Source organism: Sciurus vulgaris (genome assembly GCF_902686455.1).
Source record: "Sciurus vulgaris genome assembly, chromosome: 7".
NCBI lineage: Eukaryota > Metazoa > Chordata > Mammalia > Rodentia > Sciuridae > Sciurus > Sciurus vulgaris.
The window spans coordinates 65064958-65090385 of record NC_136467.1 but is presented as its reverse complement, the minus strand read 5'-3'; the positions used below and the strand labels follow the sequence as shown (position 1 = coordinate 65090385).

The window sequence follows — 25428 nt, the reverse complement described above, 5'->3', positions numbered from 1 at the left end:
TTATTACCCATATTTCAGTCACCTGTAGTTTGTTCTTTGAGTAATTTACCAGCTGCCTTTGCACAGTATATTGTATCAAACTTCAAACTTTGGAAATTTCTTTGGAATTTGATTTGTCTTTTACCTGAGAATCTATCCATTCCTGAAACAAACCCGTATTGAGTGTTTACCACATGTATCGTGCTGTGGGGAGAAGTGGATTGTGCAGTCCCCTTTGGACCTCCAGCTGTTGGAGGCTTTAAACCTTTAAAATTACCCAACACCAGAAGTCAGATATCCTATAGCCAGTGAAGAAACCCTGCCTGGAGAATAAATACTTTTCTTCAACAACAGAAAATAAAGCAAATGTTTAATCAGGACAGAAACACGAGCACCCTGGAGTGGAGCTCCCATAGTGTTTCATCCCTGGGCGTCTGTCTATGTAGTTTGTCAGAACTCCACTCACAGGGGAAAGCTACTGCAGTGAATGGGGAAGTTGATTTTACGAAGAAAGAGAATCCCTCAGTTGATGCTAAGACATAAGGTACACACACACAACCAACCCACACCTCCTGCCTCCAAGCAGTATAATGCCGTGGAACAAAACCAGGTCTTTCTCTACATCAGATGGCTCCCATACCCACTGGACCCTTTAAAGACACCTTGTTGCTTCCTTCAGCTCTTCAATGCTAATGCTACTTACCTGTATAAGAATCTGGTGGTGGAGATAAAGTTCTTGACAGTGTGAGCTGTCTTAGGAGGATGAGGCTGTAGCAGGACCTTACACTTACTAATTAGAATTCAGGTCATGTGGTGTGTGGACCACCATTTCTTAGTCATTCTCTTCTGAAAATTTTTTTAATCAAAGAAAGACATGTTTTCTCCTTTCTATGCTATAGAGAAGGCACATCTGAGGTGTTAAGACTTGGAAAAATAAGTTAGCAATGCAGAGAGGCACAGAGTCTAAAAGGACATTGCCGAGAGACCTCTCTATTTCTAGTCCAGAAAGACTGTATCCACTATGGTGTTCAAAGCTTCGTTTTGTTTGTTTGCTTGTTTCCATTAAGTGACATTCTTTAAAAAAAAAAAAAAATGGTTCTTTTTAGTCATACATGACAGAATCCATTTTGACATAATTATAAAAGCGTGGAATATATCTTGTTCTAATTCTGTCCTTAGTACCTCTCCTTCCCCTTCCCTTCTCCTATCCCCTTCTTCCTTCCCTCTATTGATCTTTCTACCATTTACCCATAGTTATTTTTTAATTAATTTCTTATGGACATAAATGATGGTGATATTCACTGTGGTATATTCATATATGTACATAGGAAATTTATATCAGATTCATTCCACTATTTTCTTTTCCCATCCCCCCTCCCTTCCCTTCACTCCCTTTTGTCTACTCCAAATCTTTTTATCAGCAAGTATCTTTTCTGCTGTGACAAAAATATCTGACAAGAACAACTTAGATGAGAAGTGCATTGGGGGCTTACAGTTTCAGAGGTCTGAGTCCATAGTCAACTAATTCCAAGGCTCTGGACCCAAGGTAAGGCAAAACATAATGGCAGAAGAGCATGGTAGAGAAAATTTGCTCAATTCATGACAGCCAGAAAACAGAGAGAAAGCAAGGAGCCAGGGACAAAATAAACAATCCCCAAGGCACACCCATGGTGACCCACTTCCTCCAGTCACACCCCACCTGGTTATAGTTACCACCCAGTTAGTTCATTCAAATTATTAATCCATCAAATGGTGGAATTCAGTCTGAATTCAGAAAACCTGAGAATTAAGGGAACTGATACATGAACCCCAGTCTGAAGGCAGCATAAGATTACATTAAATGTCCCAGCTAGAGTAATAAGGTAGGAGAAAGAAGATGGGGAGGCTCCTCCTTCCTCTACCTTTTGTCCTATTCAGATTCTTATGTATTGGATGATTTCCAACCACAATCTACTTTGGGCAATCTGTTTTTCTGATTTAATCAATCATTTGTAAACATGTGGGGAAATTCCTTTAGCCTACATATTTAGGAATAGTGTTGGGAAAGCATGTCTTCTGCTTACCTAGATATTGCTGGATTGTTCTTCAATTGTTTGAACTCCTTCCTACAATATACCAGTTCCTATAGTGCTAATCTTTCCCAGAAACAGCCTCACAGTCACACCCATGAACAATGTTTAATCTAGACACCCCATGGTCTATTCAAGTTGACACACAAAATTAGCCATCGTTGACCATCAATACCACTGTCAAAGAAATGAATATCCACAATTACAAAGATAGTGGGGTGATGACAATGACAGTACCTGTCTCATAGGGTTGTTGGGAGGATTGAATGAATTAGTAGATTGCTAAGAATACTGTGCTTGGTACACAGTAAGAAATATGTGTATGGTAGCTAAAATTGCTTGATTTGGCCAATCAACTCTTTCCAATGCTGCAAGAAATGTCAAAGCTGGAAGTGAAATTGGTTATCTAGAACAGCAGTATCAACTTCAGAGAAGGATGGAAGGAGGTTTGAGCTTGAAGATATCAAAGATCAACCAGGAAGCCCCCCCTTTTATATATGAGGGTATCACTAACATGTCTCAGGAGTAACTCTGATATTACCTTAAAAGACACTTCAACATTATGCAAGTGCAAGTTGCTGATAATTGTTATTCTTTTTCCATCCCATTTGTGTCAACTGTCCTTTCAGAGCTGTGGTTTTGCTTTTATCCCCATCATAAATTCCAGTCCTATATCTCTTATTGAATCCTCAAACAAAACTCCTCTCTCCCCCAAGCCCATTCCCCCTTTTCCACAAATCCCACATCTGACAGCAGCATCAGTGGGCAGCAGTGTCACCAGCATTATCTCCCTCCCTAGGGCTCAGCACATCCAAAGAGTCCCAGTGTTTCCCTGTGCATGGTGGCTGTTCTCTCCTCCCATTCTCTCCATCCTATTCTCTTTCATGCCTCTGGCCTCACTGAGCCACTGAAATCTAGTCCAGTTGCTCTGCGACAGCCTCTTCTTTGACTAGGTTACACCCAAGTCATCCTTGGATAAATCTTACTTGAATACAGTACTCTTTCATCTTTCAGTCCCCTGCTCAAAAAAACCTCCTCACATTCACTAGGCCGGCTTCCAAATAGTCTGGTCCCAGAGTCCTTACCCCCTACCCATGTTTGTGCCACCAGCAAATCTGGACTCGTTCCACACACTGTCCTTCTCTGACTATCCTCCTCCTTTTCAAGGCTGCCTTGGATGTCTGTTTTACAGGGTTAACAGTCCTGACACAGTGCTGAGCGTGAGTTACCAGTGTGCTTGTCCAGGCCACACACTCCCAAGTAGGCAAACCTGGCTTCCATCCTAACAGTCCTTCCACTGGAGACAACTCCCCTGTGTCTTCATAGCCAGCACACTGGCACCAAAATAAAACAGGTAACTTTTAGGCACACAGAACAGCAACACAGTAATTCCCAGGAGGAAAAAAAAAAAAAAAAAAAAGCCACTTCTCTTTCCTCTTGGTTTTCCAAAGTTCCCTTTCATCCAAGGGATAAGCTGCTTTCACCTTGGCAGTTTTTAAAAGAAAAGTCTGTTGCTAAATGAACCAGTCCAGTTGGAAAGCGTTTGACGTGGGCTGACATTGACGTCACCTACAAACAAAACAGGCAGTTCCTGAGAGGACAAAAAGACCAACTCTTCTGCCTCTCCTATTAGAGAAAAGAAGGACAAAAATACAAAAACAAATTCAAGGTATTCAATACAAATGGCAGCAAAGCTTTCATCCTGACACTTCTAAGAACACAGCAGGATGAAAAGGCCAACCACCCTTTCCCTCATGACTTGGCCAGGAGAACAGGCCCCAAGGCCCAAGTCCAAGACCCCACACACAAATTCGAGAAGAAACTGGAGCCAACTAAAGTTGAATTAGATGTGTATTTGTCCCAAACCATTTCTGATTAATAAGCAGAGCTGAACAGTTAGGATTTCTAGGTCAAGAGAGATAAGAAGTCTAAAAGGATAAAGACCAAATCACCTCTGGAATGTTGGATTAGGAGTTTCTCTCATTTTCTACTTAATATTCTCATGACTGGAGTGGGGAGAAATTTTGGACAGAACCTGATTATAATTTGCTCTAAATGGTAAGTTAATATTTTAATATTAGTTGATCAAATTTTAAGATATAATTTCAAGCATCCTTTATGTCTGTATAGATCCCGACCTGCCGATAAGGCCAAGCTATCCAGGGAGGTTCATTGCCAAAGTGAGGGACACTTAAATACCTGAAACCTCTCTGTGCCTCTCTGACCCCAAGATGTGATTTATCTCTTAGCCATATTACTCTATGCAAGTTTACTTCCCTAAAAGGAAAATTATAATTACTTTATTGAAGAGGTGTGGGAACTCATTGAGCCAGTATTTACACAAGGGGAAACTGGTCCATTATAGGGTCTAGCTGCAGCAAAAGACTTAAGATGCATCCCCAACACTGCCTTCTCTCTTCTTCCTCTACCATGGTTCTCATTCCTCACAATGCTCTGAGGGATACATTGGGCATAAAGTCAAAGCAGGAGAGAACAGGATGGCATATTCCAGAGACCCGTGTTCCTTCATAAAAAACACTCATTTGAAATTCTATCAGAAAGTTACATGCCTAAAAAATTCATTACCTTGTTCTAATTATACAAGAGCCTTACAACTAAAATATTCTCCTAATCATCTAAGAGACCACCACTTAACAGTATATTAGATGCAAAACTTTCAGATTTTCCCCATGGGTATAAAGCTTAAACATTCAAATTTGCAAAAGAGAAGCGAATTGGAATGAAGACATTCACAGCAAGCTATTTCATATCCATTAGTTATCATTTACACATCAAATACATACAGCATTAAGACCAAATATACAGAATTTCCACATTTATATACAGTAATCAACATAGTGCACAATTCAAATCTATCTTACAATCAAGTGTACAAGTTTAAGTATGGCTTTATAAACTACTAACAATAACTGTGCTAAAGTAACTCATAGGTCCAGAAATAAAGACTGGAATGCCGCCTCCATGTTGGGCTCTTGATCAGCAAGATGCTATTCACTGTGTTACAAAACAGATGATGCAGGTAAATGTCTTAGGCAGTGTCCAACATCAGCCCTCAAGCAGCTGAAATGTGGGTTCAAATCATGCCAGCATTGGCCCTTGCTATCTCAGATAAGTGAAAATAAATCTGTACATCTTCGTACATTTGGATACATGAGGTTATAAAAAAATAGAAGAAAGACATATAATCAGTGAGATGATGATTACCATGTATTATTAAAATGCGTTTCCTGATTGGTGCTGAAATTCTCTGGCAATACATCTTGCATTTGCATTATTTGGGTCCCTCCCCCACTTTCTTTCCTTGTTTAGATTAAATCAGTGTATTTTATTGCAAAATCCTTCAGGAATTTTTAAGGTATCCTAGATCAAGTGGTCCCAAAAACAGAATGAAAAAGAGCTCTTATAAAAGTGACATCTAATTATTCACTCTTCCCTTCCCCTAACCCAAAATGCTTACTTTAAATACCTTAACCTAAAATCATTCCTCCATGCCTATTGTATACCCATTTGGCCACACCTGTTACAGACACATTGTTTAATCAGTTATGGTCTTCAGGTGCTACTTTTAAGTATCGCTTGCCCAATTCCTCAGAAACACTATTGATTACTGGAGAATAAGCTTTTTAAATTTCTATGCTGGTTATGATTCTTAATGTACATTATACATCAGTAGAGCAGGATACACATATACAGCAGTGTATGCATGAATGTATACCATAAATAATATTCTGAAGGGCGTGCACAGAAAGTTTTACTGATGAGATGAATAAGCACAAGATTTGGAGACCAGCACCTAAATAGAGATGATTTAGGGTGTCTTGAAACAGTTTTTTAAAATCTTCTCTAAAATAAAATGCAATTTTGAGAGACTAGAAGGAAGTTCCAAAAATCAAAGGAATAAAGATATTGGGGTTGGCCCCTCTGACTTACCCCCCAAGTTCTCTAGCCTGGGGCAATCCAGGGGCACAGATCAGCAATTAAGATAAAGATAAATGTAACTTCAGTGCCTTTTGCACTGGTCACTTGTACATCCATGACAATCCTTCCCTGCATAGATTGCATTTGTTTTTTATTTGTAAACATGTGCTTTTTATTTTTAGTAAGCTGTCACCACCTAGAAAACATTCCATGTGCCTGGACACATCTCCGTGGCAGCCATACCATCTGATTGCTTCAAGTCCTGGGATTTGTTACTGTTTCCTTCTCTCTCCCCACTCAGTGAAATTCTAATACCCCCAAAAGGACTCAGTGCCTCACTTTCCCAAACCTCACCCTAGAGAAACCCTCACCCACATCAGCCTTTAGTTGTCAGACAATCAATAAAATGCAGATAACTGGTAGGAAAATTCATATGCTTACAAGCATGACCTGATCCATGTTTATTACTGAAGGTAAAATTCATTTTGTCAAAAGTAGCACAAACACCTCAAATGAAGTAGAGGTCCATCCAGTATTTGAAAATTGTCCTTATCTTACTGCTGTAAAAAAAAAAAAAAAATCACAGATAATTAAAGATTTAAAAAAATAACCATTAGACATGTTTAATAAGCTAAGTGTGATCTCTTGTTGGGGGTGGAAGGAGTAGAATGCAATATGAAAAAACACTTCAATTATGAACTATTAAAGGGGGAAGTCCACGGATTGCTTTTTGAAAGGGGGAGAGGATAGTTAATGTTCAAAGCATTCCTCTCTTCAAGTCCTCCAATGAAAGATAATATTATGTTTTCTCTGTTCAGCCACCACTAATTAACCTGGCAATTCAAAAGCTGGATCCTGTTTTTTAAAAAGTCATGGGGTTATAGAGCACTAATTTCCAGAATATATAAAGAACTCAAAAAACTCTACACCAAGAATACGAATAACCCAGTCAACAAATGGGCTAAGGAAATGAACAGACACTTCACCGAAGAAGATCTACAAGCAATCAACAGATATATGAAAAAATGTTCAACATCTCTAGTAATAAGAGAAATGCAAATCAAAACTACCCTAAGATTCCATCTCACCCCATTAGAATGGCGATTATCAAGAACACAAGCAACAACAGTTGTTGGCGAGGATGTGGGGGAAAAGGTACACTCATACATTGCTGGTGGGGTTGCAAATTAGTGCAGCCACTCTGGAAAGCAGTATGGAGATTCCTCAGAAAGCTTGGAATGGAACCACCATTTGACCCAGCTATCCCACTCCTCAGCCTATACCCAAAGGACTTAAAATCAGCATACTACAGAGATGTAGCCACATCAATGTTCATAGCTGTTCAATTCACAATAGCCTGATTGTGGAACCAACCTAGATGTCCTTCAACTGATGAATGGATAAAGAAACTGTGGTATATATATATACAATGGAATATTACTCAGCCATAAAGAATGATAAAATTATGGTATTTGCAGGCGAATGGATGAAACTGGAGAATATCATACTAAGTGAGATAAGCCAATCTCAAAAAACCAAAGAACAAATGATCTCACTGATAAGCAGATGATGACACATAATGGGGGGTGGGAGGGGGGCAAGAATGGAGGAAGGAAGGACTGTATAGAGGGAAAAGAGGGGTGGGAGGGGTGGGGGAAGGGAAAAAAATAACAGAATGAATCAAACAACATTACCCTATGTAAATTTATGATTACACAAATGGTATGCCTTTACTCCATGTACAAACAGAGAAACAACATGTATCCCATTTGTTTACAATTAAAAAAAAAAAGCCATGGGGTAATTTTTGAGAAAAATTACCAAAGAAACTATTTAAATATTATTGACAAATGAAAATTATTCCAGTGCTACAGAGTAAAAACAAAAGTAAATGCTTGTTGGTGTAGGGTGGAAGGGAAATTAGTCTTTTAGTAACACTACTTTTTATAAAATTATCTGATTTTGACAAATATACACATTGCTCTATGTTTAGTGGATAGTTTCGAAACATTTAAAGCTGTAATGAGGGACAAAAAGAATTTTCTTTAAATACAAATGATAGCTACCAAGTTCATTGCTGAAATCATTTAATTATGTACAAAACTCCAGGGTACTATACTAATCTTTCACTCTAGATAACTTGTTTTCCCACTGAAATATTCAGGATTTCCATTAGTTATTTGTTTTCTTATTCTAATGGTTCCCTTTATTTGTCCACAAATTAGACATTTGGGGACAATAATCCTCATGAAATCCAAGTTTCCAGTTTGTCATGGTCTAGCCAGCAGAATGAGTTTTGGAGAGCCGGTGTCTGGGGACAAATTCTCTGCTTTGGCAAGATGTAGAATGATCAAGAAAGTCACAATGTCAGCTCTAAAACAGCTGAGTTCTTCATGCTATTTGCCAGTACCCTTTATAACCATCTCTAAGGATCAAGGCCAATAAATCTCAAATATTTAGGAAACTAAATATTTTAAGATATTCTTGAAAGTTAGGGACTAAAACAACCAACGTTCCTGCTAAGGAATTCAAAAGAGGAAAACATCCCATAGCTATTTGCATCTACCTACGACAGTGGCAAGAATCTGATAGACAAGGGACACCTGACTCCGGACCCATCAAGGAGATCCTTTTGAACTGTGCAAGTTTTATCCAGAGCACCAGAGCAACCGGTGTCAAGCACTTCACAATCACAATCGATTGATCCCTGGACTTGCTAAAGATGGGCTGGCAGAGCTCAGCATTTAGACTGGGAAGGATTTGTCATTGAGTATACTTTCACTGGTTCTTGTTCAAAAGACTCCATCCTTTGAATGAAAATACACTCCACAATTGTTCCATAAAAGGATGAATGAATACAGGAAAACATGATTGTGTTGATTTTCTTCCTTGGAAAAATCTAGCAGCTTCTTTCCCATTGAAGCCCCAGACCAAGAGGTCTACTCAGGCAGAAGTGGTGAGCTTCAGGGCTGAAATGAAACTCAATTGGCCCCAAACTCACTTTGACAAATCAACTTTTGAGATGGTTAAAGGATAAACAACTGTGACAACAACAACAGCAGAACCCTATCACTTTCAAAATTCCAAACCTGTCAAAACAAAGGTAATTTCTCAAATAAAGTAAAATAGCTTTTCTTTCTTCCTTCTCTGTCACTCAACACACACTCAACATGGATGACAGTAGAGACTGCTTTTGCTTGCATAACTCATGCTAATTCTCCTCTCAGGATCTGTTAAAGAGCAAACAACAATGTTTAAATGTTTAGTAACATTTAGAGACTGTAGAAGAAGACTTCTTCAACCAGCAGGAACCCCCTAAGGAATTCATGAACAATTTCAAGCCTCTAAATCTCCTGAATTTTTATGTAAAAGTTTAGGTATTTGCATATATGTATTTTTGGGGAATAGGGTATAGGACTTTCATTAGATTATCAGTGGAATCCCTGACACACACAAAAATGAAAACACTACTTGAGAGCCCATTTTCCGAACAACCTTTCCTATACAGCCTTCAGGGAAGGAAATGATACGCACTTTGTTTTTAGAGGAAGAGGAGATTATAATGAGGTGGGAATTCTTCATGCGGAACTGATGAATTTGGGCCTTAAGAGATGGGTATGATTGGGGTCAGTGGAAAAGAGGGTAGGGCATTTCAGGAGGGGGCCTGGCATAAGCAGAGAGGCACAGAGGTAGGGGCACATGAGGCACGTTTAGGCAGCGGCAATCAGATTGATGTGCTGCACTGGGGACTAACACAGAGGAGCCAAAGGAGATGAGCAACTAAGGAAATGAGAAAACCAGGTCCGATAGAGTAACCCTCATCCTGAGGCAAGGGGGCATTCCATAGGGCCAGAGTTTTCTCGAAGGATTACTCCAGTGGTGATGGGTGGGACAGATCAGGAAAATGGTCAAGTGTTAAAAAAAAAAAAGTCAATTACAGAAATCTAAATCTAAGCAAAAGAGGATGCCCTGAAATCAGAATGTTGTGTCTGTTCAGTTACACACTCAATAGCAAGTGTGCATTCCAGAATCAGGCACAGGGTGGGTGCTTAGTAAAAAGTCTGTGAGTGAGTTAATGCCCACAGATTATTTAAAAGATAAATAAGAGAGAAAAAGGAATCTTGGTGATTTGGAAGCCCATCTTGCTACTATTCATGAAGTCTAGCAATGCCAGCCTCAGATACCAAAGAAAGGTCTGTTGAATTGTCCTGGACCAGGCTGACTAGACTTGGCGGATGAGAGGGAAGGAGAATTCCACACACACTCAGAGAGAGGCCGCAGCTGTGCTGGTTCTGTAAACATGGACTCATTTCTCAGGAACACGGGTTTTATAAGGAAACCAAGCCAAGGTGGAGTAATGGAAAGAATTCTCCAGGGCAAGACAAAAGGCCCCAGTTCTAGGTCCTTATCTCTAAAATGTGTATGTATATGACAAACCTCAGTGGATCACTTTCTAGAGCTAATTCTTGAACCAGCTATATGGTTCTATGATTCTACACTTTCTTCTCAACAAATCTAGGCAAGACCCATGAGGTTAACATCCTTAGCACTTCCTTTCTTTGAGCCTTACCCATATATCAATACTTCTGTATATGTGGGCAGGTTATGTGTGAGAATTAGACTGCAGTTGGTGATGTAAGTCCAAACTGTTCAAACAAGCCTGTAATCAGTTTTCTGGTAGCCCCATGGCCTCAGTAGTGTAATTATTGGCAATTAATTACATAACAATAAAATGTTAAAGTCTGACAACATATAGTATATCTCTGCATAAATTGATACTGTCCTTGTATCTGTTCTGATGGACAGCAAAGCATAGAACTGCTGCTCATTAATCCTGATGAGTCAGGGTGGGAGGTAGATAAAGGGGAAGACTATTTTTACAATAAAAGTTAAAAAATAATAGGTGGCCCATGATTTCTGTTTTCTCTCCAATCAAAAGCATCTATTAACATTAAAGACCATGCTTCCTTAAAGTCACTTTCCAGCAAAAAAGAAACACAGAAATTGAATAAGTGAGCCAGATGACCAAAATGTTCCTTAATTTCTTGCTGCTGCTATTGTTTTTCTTAGAAGTAGCACCTGTTCATCAAATTGGAGAACACTTCAAATCCGGGTAGCTCAAGAATAAAGCACATAAAAATTAAAGCCCTCTCACACTACAGTGATTTTGTTTTGGTCATTTTGATTCCATAACCCATAAAGTAAAACTGGGATATATTCCATATATCCCAGCATTTGTTCCATACAAAATGCTGAATGCCAGGTCACAAGCCTCAGGTGGCAATGTCCATTCATGCCCTTGTGGGAGGGACCTGGATGAAATGAATGGTTCTAACCTCACTTTGAACACTGGCTCTCCACATACTTGCTCTCTAAGTAATGCACAAAAAAAGCCATGTGAACATACATACTCATACTTAATCATTCTTGCAGTGAAATGCATCACACTGGTGCTATACAGTAATAACAAATGGTAGGCAAATTTTCAGAACTTTCTTTCCAGCCAAGGGTGAGGAAAGGGCAACTCAATCTTTGTGGAGACAGGTCTACAGTCCACTTGCTCATTATAATCACATTTCTGGGCCAGGAGTTTCCCTAGTCACACAGAGCTGCTACCAGCTGGCCTCAGAACACACTTGCTGAAAAGAGAGCAGGCAAGCAGGCCTCCCAAATGTTGCTGGAGACTCACAACAGGCTTATTCATGCGTATCTTCTCCACCACATTCTCATTAAGCATCAGACAGGCCCTTCCAAGAGCAGTGGTTTGAATAAAATATTCACAACTACGTTTTCTGCGGCATAAGAATTTCTAAATAAGGGTATCTCAGCATTTATTCCCAGTTACATATGCCCTGCAGTTGCTTAATTGGTAAACAGCCTCAAAATCCTTCTCCTTTTACCTCTCTTGTGAATCCATAGCAGTCTTTTAAGATTGTTGCACATGATCTACACTCAAGAGTTTCTTTTTGAAGCAAAGTGCATGAATTTTCCAGAAGCTTCTTTTAAGAAGTCCCTCTTTAAAATTAATCCTTACCCAGTCAGTTAGAAGCAAAGTAGTTTTGTTTGCAGGTATACATCTTAACACTAACTCTCCTAGCCCAAATCCACAGCCATCACACAGGACCCTTGCCCCTATTTCCCACAAAATTGGCAAGCTTCTGCCTATAAAAATTCATCAAACACTTAACCCCTCACCTCTGTTAAACCCACCATATTCCTGAACTTTATTCTCTCCCAATTAATCAAACATGGCAACTTAGCACTCTGGAGGCAACAAAGGACATTCCAGTGTGAATTCAGACAACAAAAACAACACTTTTCTGCAAATGCACAGTGGAACTAAAGATCATTTTTAGCTGAAGATGACCGGTAAAAATATTTCCAACATTCTTTTAATAAAAGATTTTGACTCAATAAAGATCACAAAGAGGAATGATGACCAAGTCCTAACTGTGGCTTTGCTTGTGTTTCACCTGCTCAGTTTTTACAAGTGACTGTGGTGTTTGCTCTCTGGATATGGAATTTCTTTGCCCTCAGATCTTCACACATATGAAGCGCAATAAAAAATTAAATGATGTGTTCATGTCACATCACTTCTAAGAGGTTTAAAGCGCCGCACGAATGTTACCAAATGAATCCCCACAACACCCCTGTGAGGTAGGTAGGTGGAGAGTATCGTCAACCCCACTTTACAGGTGGGAAAAATGAGGCACACAATAGTTAAGATTCTTGCCCAAAATCACACAGTTGGCCACTGGCAGAGCTTAGAATAAAACTTACGTGGATTAGCACCTAGCACAGTGCTTTGCACATAGTAGGTGTTCATTGCATATCTGTGGACTTTGACTCACATCTCAACGTACAATATACACACATAATGTACAAGCAGCCACCGAGGAACATTCATCTCCTAGATTTTTTTCTGATGGTATCTCTCATTACTTCAAACCCTGGTGGATGAAGGATATTCAAGAATCCATCTCACAACTAAGCCTCAGTTGCCGAGGATCAGTACAAACACTCTCAGCTGATGGCCCGTTCACTCACCTGCTCTACCCCGCAATATTAGTTTTCTAATGAAAACAAAAATGGATTTCAGGAACCATGCTGACTTTTTTTTTTTTTTTTTTTTTTTTTGGCCTGTTTGTTTTAAATGGAGTCATCTGAATGGTTCTGTTTCATTTATACAAAAAAAGAAATAAGGCGGCTACAGTCCAGTTAGTGTGTGAAAACTGGGCCAAGCGCGAAGATTTCCTCCCAGCTCAGATGGATTTCTACCTGGGAAATCGACCGACCCCCAGGGAGTGGTAGCTCCAAAGGAAGCCAGTCAACGAGGCCTGATGTCCCTGATGTGCAGGGATGTCACTTGCACTGTTCGTGGTCTGTGTAGTCATCCATGTCCACGTCAGAATCAAAGAGCGAGTGCCCAGTGAAATCCGTGTCGGGGGTTCTGGAAAAACTGTTCTCCGCGCCCTCGTCTTCAAAGGTCTCTGTCCTTGAGTAAAAGCTGAAATCCAGCAGGGGAGTGTGCGTTTTGCTGCCTTCGCTGCTCTCCTCGGACTCGTAGATGGTGTTGTCATCATCGCGGTGCCACTCGGGCCAGAATTTCCTCCTTATCCTCTCACAGTACATGGCAAGGTTGATCAGTTCCCCTGCAGTGTGGTAGGAAAAGCAGGGTTAGTTCTCAAACGCATCAAGCTCACAACCCTAATGGAATGTCTGTGTCCTCCCCAAACCCAACTGCTGAAATCCTAACCCCCAAGGTACTGGTCCCGACTGTGGTCAGTGCCTCTTAAAAGGTGCACCGGAGAGCTGCCTCAGCCCTTCCACACGTGAGGACGCAGTGGAAGGTATCCGCTGTTGATCTAGGAAGCAGGTCCTCACCAGACCTGCCCACGCCATCACCCTGGACTTCCCAGCCTCCAGACTGTGAGAAGTAACTTTCTGTTGCTCACAAGTCACCTAGTTTATGGTATCTGAAGTCAGACATCCAGCCACTGAGCTTCTGAGGAATGTAGAAGAATGAGGTGGGTAGACATTCACAGTGCTTTTCCACAGAGATACTGTCAACATATTTAGATTTTTATGACTATAATAAGAAAAGTGAGTCAGATAAGTTAAACTCAGTAAAAAGGATGAATGAAACAGAGGACTGAGTCCTGTGGTACTGAGAAGTAGAGGAGTATGTCATCCAAAATGGCAGAAAAAGTATCATCCTTTCTTCACAAAGCATTTTGTTATTTTATATTTACACATCAAGATAGTTAATGTGCCAATTCATATTTAAATTAATTTATATTGATAAATTATATTTATCAATTTATCAAATTATATTTATCAATTCATATTTATATTGATTTATATTTAAATTAATTTATATTGCATGAAAATACACTGACTTTGGATTGCATTACATCAGCTAGAAGTCATCGTTCATTCCACAAATCTTTGTAATATTATTATAGGTTGGGTACCATACCAAATTGCTGAAAAAAATGTTAGAATAAAAACTTTGTCCTAAATAATTCATAAAATAGATAACTCAGAATTTTCTCTATGAATAAATGTGCCTAAAAACACAGTTAATAAAACATATTTTTAATCTTCCAAATAAAATTTAAATAGCTATATCTATGGGTTCCTAGTAAATCACTGGACCACTCTTTCATATGAAAGAGTATTTGAAAGCATCAAAGGGATGCTTATGAAGTCACTAATGTCCAGGTATTTGTCTAAAACATGACACGGTACTGGCATTCATTACCTAATTCCAAATGAAGAAAAAGAGTGAGTTTTTGCCTTGATCCACCAGATGGCAACATTGTCTTTAAATACACAATCTGTCATTTCTCAAAGGACATTATAACCATTAGAATACTGTTTGGATTTTTAAAATTATATAAACATTCAACTATTATGTAGGTAATCCATGTTTATTACAAAAATAATACAGATAAACAAAATTTAAGAATTACCAATAATCCTCTTCTCCATAATTGCATTTATTGATATTCTTCCATAAATATTTTATATATATACATATATTTACATTAGCTATATAGAATTGACTTTATAGTTTGTTTTCAGTCCTCTTTTTTCCACTTAACAAAATATGTTAAAAATTTTTGAATTTTATACTGTGATTACTCTAATTTCATAGTATTTCATTGCGTGGATAAACTATAAGTTTCATTTTGCTTTTACCAAACCCCTATCACAAATCATTTGAGTTGTTTTTATATTAGTAGCTCTATTGATTGTAGCCTGTAACTACTCTATTTTCATTTTCTAGTAAAGAAAATAATATATTTTCATTTTGGAAAACTAGAAGTCTGTATATAGAAACTCTAAAAAGACATAAAGAAGAAAACAAAAAGTCCCTACAGTCTCATCAATCCAAAATAACCACATTAACATTTTGGTGTAATTTCTTTCAATGTATTTTCTATTTAATTACTGCCATTATTATTTCTTATGATCTCCTATAACATTATTATAGACATTTTTCCATGGCACTAAAATTTTTCAAACTTCGATGACTATTTGACTGAACTGAACACATGCCCTACAAACATGATAAAGCAAATTCTCCTGCTTCTTGGAATCTGTGAACAAATTAACTTGTGTTGGTTCCAAGTCACCATTTTCAGTCTTAGATCATAACAGTGCAATCCACACTGTGTAAGAGTTCATTCTCATTACCCGCTGCTGAAAGATATGGATGTATATGCTCAGAGCCAGAAGCTCGGAAGACAACATCACTGCTCTCTTAAGGAGATGCATGCAAAACCTTCTAGTATTTTCCCCCTCAGGGAATAATCATGCAACTCCTCCCCAGGTACCACTGCTAATCACAGGTAAACAAGAATTGGGAATAAAAAAAAAAAAAAAAAAAAAAAAGATGTGGTGGCAGAAGCAAGAGGGAGGAAGAGGATCTAATGAGAAAGGTAAAGAGCCATTGAAAGCTAGATGTGTGGTGCACACATGTAATCCCAGGAACTCAGGAGGCTGAGCCAGGAGGATCACAAGTTTGAGGCCAGACTCAGCAACTTAGTGAGGCCCTCACCAACTTAGTGAAAGCATGTCTCAAAATAAAAAATAAAATTGGCTGGACATGTTACTCCGTGGTAAAGTGTCCTGAGTTCAATTTCCAGTACCCCATCCCCCGAAAAACAGTCATCAAAGATGAACTATGGACACATCACAGTGGGTCCAGAGGAAAGCCATGTTTGACTCAATCAATCCATTCACCATGAGCTGCTCCCAAGGAGCAACTAAAAAAGCCAGAACTAGTCACAGGACCCTAGGATTTTATCCACTTCTTTTTTTTTTTTTTTTTTCTTCCCTTCAGCCTTATTTCTTCACCTTTCCTCCAGAAGAGCTTCCCACTTTGTGATCATATGACATCAATACCACTTCAGTGTGATAGAATAAAAATCAATCCTATTAGCAAACACATACTCCTTTCTACACGCCAGGCCCTGTTTGAAGGGCTTTACTCGTCTGTTCAACTGGTACTAATTCCCTTGGTCCTCCTGCCCTTCACCATCACACTACTCTGTCTCCTTGAGTGGACAGCCTGGCCTGGGAATTAATAACTTTGTGCTATTATGTCAGAATATTCCTCTGCAGTTTTTCCTGTGTTCTCAAGAATTGCGAGGTGACAGGAGCCACCCCTTAGTGGCAATGAGCTGTCATGAAAGAAGTGAGAAATCTATCACATGGCTGAGAAAGGTCAGCCTTGATGAGCAAGAGCTGGACCCACACATCCCACCTCAAATCCTGCCCCTAAAGAAGGAGATGGTATGGATTGGCTTTGCTCAGTCCTTCCTATGCCTAGCTTCCCCCTCAGCCATCAGCCAAAAGAACAAAAATGGCTAGCAGTAGAAAAGAATTCTGTGGTGTGTGTGCACACGCACACATGAACTCACACACTGATATGCCTGAGTTAACATAAATGCCTATACTGAATATGTACACTTTGTGAAATGAAAGAAAAACCGCATTTCTTCAAAGCATACTCAACAATCAGATAACAACTTCATCCTCTAGAATGTTAAAAACTAAAGTCATGCAGTGCTGAGGAGGACGTGGAGGTCAAGCATTGCTTTACATGGCTGGGGGAAGAACAAATTGTTGTGACCTTTTTTGGAAAGTAATCAGATGCTCCCCATTGAAATTTTAAATGTGTATACCTGATGGCCCAGAGTTCCACCTTTAGTACTCCATTCTGCTAAAAGAAAAGCATCAGTATGTAAAGATATATGTGCGTGGATGTAGCATTACATGTGAGCAAAAGGAGGAATGTGAGAAAGAGAAGGACAAAGAGGAGGGAGGCGGAGAGAGAGAAAGGAAAACCATGGAAACAGTCTCGGGATCCATCAGTAGGGACTGAATGAATTATCCATTCTGTAGGGTACTGTGCAGTTATTAAAAAAGACATGATATTATTAAGTGGGAAAATCAGGTTACGGAGTAATGTTTGGTTTTATTCTATTGTTTGTTTTAAAACAGCAAAAACAACAAACCAAAATAGCTATATACATGTGTTATAAATGTGTACATGTAAAAGAAAGGCATAGGCTGATCCACATTAAATCCTCAGTATTGATTATTCCATGGGGTCTGTGTTGGACATGGATGAAGGGGAGGTCATGCATTTATTTAACCTATGCCTCTGTGATTTGACTTGTGACCATCATATATTACTTTTTAAACTTGAAAATCCAATAAATTACTAAGAAAAAACAGAGTGATGTTATCAGACAAACTGAAAGGATATTTATCAGAATGCTTCTCTACACAGAGGTCAGTCCTAGGCAGAACAAGGAGCCTTTCTCTTGGAGTTTCTCACAAGGAAATACCCTCCATTGCTCTTTGAAAAACATACGAGCATTATTTCCTGCATCACTCTAATTTCTCTAATAATCAAAAACATTCTGTACAATTTCACACTATAAACCATTTCAACCAGACCCAGAGTCCTGGACTCAGTTTCTTCCAGCTGCCTCTCAAGCATGGCCAGAATGAGCAAGGGAGAAGCCTGCCAGAGCCCCCAGCACCACCTGCCCATGCTGGGTCACTAGCCAGCAAATATTTGGAAAACACAGGGCCAATATCCAAAGCACTCATGTACTCTGCAGGTATGTGCCCAGCACTTCCCTGTCCCACACCTGTGCTAGGGGCTGGCAAAAGGCTTGACGGCTCTCTTCAGCATTTGTCACACAGCAAGAGGCCACTAAGCACACCTTTTTCTGAAAAGTGCTAACATGCTTGAATGCTGTGGATGAGGACACCCCCTCTGCTCATCTCCTTGAAGCTAAAAATTGAGAGCAGGGACACTGAAGCACAGATCTCAAAGCACAAAACCCACAGTAGCCTTTTGATCCAGCCTTTCCTGAGAGTCGAAAACCCAACCACAACCTCTTACACAGTCATGACATTTGCCCCATTTTCTAATCTTTCAAGGCATAAGCCAAAAAGACATCCAAGGACAATTAATAATCATTGGTAAAAGCTGCTGAATAAGGCTTTTCATGGAACATGGAAGGTGGTGTTCCTTACTAATTTAAAAAATAGTGTTAACAGCCTATACTCAAAGGACTTAAAATCAGCATACTACAGTGATGCAGCCACATCAATGTTTATAGCAGCTCAATTCACAATAGCTAGATTGTGGAACCAACCTAGGTACCCTTCAATAGATGAATGGATAAAGAAACTGTGGTATATATATATACACAATGGAATATTACACAGCCATAAAGAATAAAATTATGGCATTTGCAGGTAAATGGATGGAGCTGGAGAATATCATGCTCAATGAAATAAGTCAATCCCAAAAAAGCAAAGGTCGAATGTTTTCTCTGATAAGTGGATGATGATACATAACAGGGTTGGGCAGGGGAGTGGGGGAGAGAATGCAGGAAGGATGGATTATGTTAGAGGGAAATAAGGGGTGGGGAGGGGGCAGGGGAAGGCAAGATAATGGAATGAGGCAAACATCATTACCCTATGTACACATATGATTACACAAACAGTGTGACTCTATTTCGTGTACAACCAGAGAAATGAAAAGTTGTACCCCATTTGTATACAATGAATAAAAGATAAATTAATTAAAAGAAAATAGTGTTAAGGTCTGTGGTTTCCATATGGCTCTAGAGGGTAGGCAGTTGTGCAGCAGAGGTCTTCCCCCCTCCTTGCTTCAATTTCGTTTTTCTGAGGTTTTCTTAAGTTTCCCACATCTGATTTATTTTATTTTTTTATTATTTTATATTTTATTTTATATTATTATTTTACTTTATTTATTTTTTATTTTTTATTTTTTACTTGATACCAGAGTTTGAACCCAGGCTTAACCACTGAGCCTCATCCCCAGCCCTTTTTTTTGAGACAGGGTCTCGCTCAGTTGCTTAGGGCCTTGCTAAATTGCTGAGGCTGACTTTGAATTTGCAATCCTCCTGCCTCAGCCTCCTGAGCCTCTGGGATTACAGGCATGCATTACTTCTCCTGGTCCGGTCCCACATCTGTTTTAAAGATTGCCTCAATTAACATAAAATTCTCTAATAAGGACACCCTAATTAAAACATGGATTCTGCCTCCACATCGAGGGTGTTGCTGATAATAAAACAGATTCTTTTCTTACTATAAAGATGATAAAAACTTCAAAATAAATCGTATTCAGCCCTAATCAAGGAAATAAAATTAGAGATGCTTTTCAGACATTGCTCTTGAAAATGTAAACTACTGTGGCATTTCCAGAAAGCAGCTGAGACATGCAGACCAAGTTCTTCACCCATCTAGGATTTAGTGCAGGAAATAACCAGAGTGAGCAGGAGTATATGTTTACAACAATATTCACTACCAGATAGCAGTACAAATTATTTGAAACAACGCACAAGTCCAAAAGAAGATTAATCACATAAAGTACAATGTAGCTACAAGGATAGGATATTATAAATAGGATATTATACTAAAAATGCATGTTTGAAAAGTATTTAATGGCAAGAGGGAAAGTCATAATACTTAGTTTATTTTAGAAGTTCAGGTTATGACTGAATAAATATTATGATCACAATTTTTTTAAGTATATACATGCTTGTACTTGATAAAAGGATACATACCACAATATTAACAGTTCTCTGTGGATAATTAAGTCGCAAATTATTTTTCATTCTTTGAAAATTTTTCTATCTTTTCTAAATTCTCTCCAATAAATACGTGATATTTCATATCTATATCTAAATATATAGATACACACACATATGTGTATTTTAAGCATTGTTGAATATGCAAAGTCTACCCTCCTACGCACCTAAATTAAGGAAAATGTCCTACTGTTCTAGATGATTTCAGAAGTACTTTGTGTGGCTTTGTCAATAACAATTAGAACCAGGGCTGGGGATGTGGCTTAGTGGTAGAGTCTCTTGCCTAGCTTGTTAGGCCCTGAGTTCTATCCCCAGCACTGCCAAAAATAATAATAATTGCTGGGACCAAAAGTTTATATTCATTTGTGCCCCTCATCAAGGCCAGCAGTGCCTCGGCTATTCCAAAGCCAAGGCAGAAAACTGCCCGATCCCAGTCACTCACACTCTGGATTCAAGCCAGTTTTAAATCATCAAGGCTCTTAGTTGTTTTCATTTATGCCTTCTCGCTTTACTTCTTGGGAACGTCTCTACCACAGAGAGGAAAAGCAGGGAAAGAAGTTAAGTCCAAACAGTGTATAAAGGACATGGAACTACTGCCAAAGTGAGAATTAGAGATACTCTGGACTTCACTGTTTAATGATGCAATAGTCTCCAGGGACAGCTGGAAGTCACTGGCACAAGAATCAAAGTTTGTGCAACTAGTGCTAAAAGTCCCTGGATGATAATGGTGTCAGATTCCCCAGGTGTGTGTGTCTCAGGTAGGGACCCAAAATCAATCCTCCAAAATGGCTGATCAATTCCTTAAAGAGAAAAGAGCTAAATCATAAATAAATCAACAAAACATGCTTTGTTTCTGAAAGAAGGGATCCTATGAAGTCAGAGTTCTACTGATAAGGATCCCTAAACACTTCTGACTAAATAACAAATTACCTTAATTGTGTGGTAGGGTCAGGGGGTATCTGGGTAGAAATGTAGGTGTATGTGTACAGGTGTATGGGGCATGTGCATACAGGAGTAAGTGAGTAAACAAGGAACATCTTCGTAACAATCATTTAGGAAATTAAATGTCAGTCCAGTCAAGTACGATGGGTCATGCCTGTAATTCCAGCCACTTGAAAAGCTGAGGCCAGGAGAATTCCAAATTCAAGGCCAGCCTCAGCAATTTAGCAAGACCCTATCTCAAAAAACTAAAATGGCTGGGGATATAGCCCAGTGTTAGAATGACCCTGGATTCAATCTCCAGTACCAAAAATAAATGTCAGCCCCACTCAGCTAAACTTCTGGAAGACCTTCAATAAGTGCCTGATCTATTTCAGTCAAACCATGTAATGTATCTGGAAGCCCATCCACCAATAAGAGGATCTGGAGAGATTGCCACTGCCCCCAGGCTGGTCTGAGCTCCTGGGCATGCACAGGAGTGTGCATGTGCATGCACACACAGCTCACCAACCTCCCCACCCACCCACCTGTGGCCACCACATATACCTGTTCACCTGTCTCAGTTTCTTGTCTGATTCAGCCTTGCCAAACTCTGTCCATTCATCCATTCACCCATCAACTCACCCAACACTTACTAGTATTCCATGTTCCTTTCCACTGGTCTCATCTACATCCACAGCCGCTCAGTTTGATTAACTTTTGTCAATCCCCTTCCCCAAACTAAAATATTGCATTTTGATGTCCACATCCCTAGGCCCCAGGTATTTGCTTAGTTGGATAATACTTTAAAATGAAGATGACTTCAAATGGTTCCCACCTACCTACACAGTGAAAACCTCTCTGAGAGACCCTGTTGCCATGTATATCTCACCACCGTGCCCTCCTGCATACACACAAGCACACACATGCAAACTGAGATCTGACCCCTTGACAGCAACCTAAGGCAAGCAGACTTTCCCTCCCCCTTTGCTACCATGAATTTTATTCCTGGATACCAACCCCACCCGAACCTATGTACATCATGCAGCTCTGGTCCCATTCATCTCCACTTCTTACCTTGTCCCCCATAGTCAAGAACTATGATTCTGAGAGAAGTGCAGGGGATTGATGCTGGCCAAATTAAATCATTATATCATGTGCATGTACAAATATATAACAACAAATCTCATCATTATATATGACTATAATGTACGAATGAAAAAATGTGGAAGGAAAAAAAAGCTATAATTCTGATGAGACTTATAGCTAAGATCACAAAAAGGATACCAAGATTGTGTTTCTTTGCACACATAATAGTAATAATACTTGTACAGCATCAGACTTGGCATTTTGTTGACAATTTCCTCATTTTCTCACAATCTTGAATTTTCCAGTCTACTGCTCTTAGTACATGATCTATAGTCACTATACTGGAATGGGAGGCAGCTCAAATGACACAAAATCAGATACACTTTACCTACATGTAAAATATCTGAGATCAGTTCATACTCGAAAAGAGCATGTGAGATGGGCAATGGGTTCATTGGCCCTGCCTGATCCTGGTTCCTGCAGCACCGGATACACCAGAAAGTGGTGAGTCAACTGTCCAAAGGACTTTAAGGACAACCAACAAAACTAGGGCACAGAGTGGAATTCAAGCCCTGTTTTAGCAACAAGTATTCAGTCCCACCTGTAAGGAGCTGGCAAAAAACTGGCCCTAAACACCGCAGCCTAATGAAGCATGGCCAAACTCACAGCGCTGGCCTAGAATTCTACATTCTAGGTTACCAGTATCCACCCACCTGCAGCAACTCTTAAACCAGAAAAGTTCTTCAGGACTTGCCTTTGATCAGCCGCTCGGGTCTTGTCCCTGGTAAGGTCCACATTGCCTGTGCCAAGTGTCCAAAGACGGTGGCATCAAGAGTGGAAAGCTTGGGCCCCATGATGTACTTCTTATCACCTGTAGCAGATAGAACAGAGAGATCACTCACTGGTCTGTCACCCACTATCACACACAATCACAACAGCATTAAGCACACTTTCATTATATACTTATCTACCTGTGCACCAAAAAGCTTTGCAGAGTCAAAGTGCATGCAGGCCCTTTTTCTTCAAAAAACTGAGAACAGATGTAAAGTGAATAACAATTCTGGGATATATCAACCCCACAGCAAGGTAAGGCAGGGAACAAATCCAAATTCAGATAAGCAGATGGGGAAAAATGAGAACTGATCACCAGCTGACCTCCAGTCTCAAACTCTCTCTCTTTTTGAGATTCAAATTGTTGTAATAAAGCTTGTGATGCTGGAGAATAACCAGAAGTTTGATTAAACGAACTGGGAGGTAACTCAATGCAGCACTCAACCTCAGGGCATATATGATTAAAATAATAAATTTCCTCAAGGAAAACAAGAAGCCTAGCCTACTTAAGAAGCTTAGAAGCAAGGTTTCCCATGACACGTCTAAAGTCTTGGCAAGTTCTCAACACTGCGTACTGGCTTCCTGAGAAACATTAAGCAAAGAGAACTGTGAGGTTGCAAGCCCATTCCTGACATCAGGCTTCCAGACAAGAAAGTTTCACACTGCTGCTCCTGTCTCTCCATTTCCACCACTACTGACTTAGTCCAGGACTTGTCATGTGGACTATCACACCCAACCAATTAAAACAGTCACACATTGTCTCCTGAGCCACTGTCAGGGCCTGTATCTTCTAGTGGAACACGAAGAGTTGGCTCCACAGAGGTCACATCCTGGTACCACTGTGATTCATCCTGGTCATTACCTAACTTCTCAAAGTCTCCATTTTCTTACCCACTATTATGATTTGGATGTGAGGTGTCCCCCAAAAGCTCACATGTGAGACAATGCAGGAAGGTTCAGAGGAGAAATGATTGGGTTGTAAGAGTCTTAACCCAATCAGTGAATTAATCCCTGATGGGATTCATTGAAGTGGTAGGGTGTGGCTGGAGGACACTGCAATTGGGGCGTGGCTTTGGAGTATATATGTTGTATCTGGAAAGTGGAGACTCTCTCTCTCTGCTTCCTGATGATGCAAGCTGATTCCCTCAGCCATGCTCTTCCTCCATGATTTCTCACCTCAGGCCCCGAGAAATGGAGCTGGCCTTCCATGGACTAAGACCTCTGAGACCGTGAGCCCTCAAATAAACCTTTCCTCCTCTATAATTGTGCTAGTCAGATCATTTAGTCACAGTAGTGAAAAAGCTGACTAAAACACCCACAAAATGGGGATGATATTGAGAGTACCTATTCCTTAGGGCTCTTGTGAGGGTAAAATGACATACGCATGTAACAATCTTAGTATCAAATGTGGATAACTCAAGCAATATGAACTCTCATAATGACAGCTCCTCCCTTCCTCCAGTCTATTCCACATCCCACCTGAACTTCAATCTCCTCAGACACCCTTTTCATCATTCAATTTCTTTCACAAACACCTTCCATGGTTTATGAAATAAACTCAACTTGAAAGATGAGAGCCATTATACTCTGTTTCTAACTCATGTTCCAGCTTAGTCCCTCACTCCTCTCCCTGATTCTAGCAAACCTGGGATATTCCCCACTCATCCTCCACCATATGGATTAGCATCTGCTTATCAGAGAAAACATTCATCCTTTGGTTTTTAGGGTTTGGCTTATTTCACTTAGCATGATTTTCTCCATCTCCATCCATTTACCTGCAAATGCCATAATTTCATTTTTATTTAAGGCTGAGTAATATTCCCCTTGTGTATATTCACCACATTTTCTTTATCCCTTCATCTGTTGAGGGGCACCTAGTTTGGTTCCATAGTTCAGCTATCATGAATTGAGCTGCTATAAATATTGATGTGGCTGCATAACTGTAGTATGACGATTTTAAGTCCCTTGGGTATAAACTGAGGAGTGGGATAACTGAGTCAAATGGTGGTTCCATTCCAAGTTTTCTGTGGAATCTCCATACTGCTTTCCATAGTGGTTGCACCAATCTGCATTCCCACCAGCAATGTGTTAGTGTGCCTTTTTCCCCACATCCTCGCCAACTGGCTTATTGCTTGTATTCTTGACAACTGCCATTCTGACTGGAGTGAGATGAAATCTTAGAATAGTTTTGATTTGCATTTCTCTAATTGCTAGAGATGATGAACATTTTTTAAATATTTTTTGACCATTTGTATTTCTTATTCTGTGAAGTGTCTGTTCGGTTCCTTAGCCTATTTATTGATTGGGTTATTTGGTTTCTTTGCCATTTTTTTGAGTTCTTTATATATCCTGGTGATTAGTGCTCCATCCGAAGTGCATGTGGTAAAGATTTTCTCCCATTCTGTAGGCTCTCTTCATGTTGATTGTTTTCTTAGCTGAGAAGAAACTTTTTA

The 25428-nt window shown here is 39.7% G+C and overlaps 1 protein-coding gene across 2 annotated transcripts in view; it reads right to left on the bottom strand.

Annotated features, from left to right (window-relative positions):
- Window positions 1-4809: 4809 nt before the first annotated feature.
- FAXC (failed axon connections homolog, metaxin like GST domain containing) overlaps window positions 4810-25428 on the bottom strand; it is a gene marked incomplete at its 5' end in the record, with an annotated part of 74513 nt that continues 53894 nt past the window's right edge. For both annotated transcript variants that reach the window (XM_079148654.1, XM_079148655.1), the window contains 2 exons: window positions 4810-13639; window positions 22899-23015. In XM_079148654.1, the coding sequence (XP_079004780.1) occupies window positions 13350-13639; window positions 22899-23015 (407 nt within the window). In that variant the 3' untranslated portion in view covers window positions 4810-13349. The remainder of the gene's footprint in view (window positions 13640-22898; window positions 23016-25428) is intronic.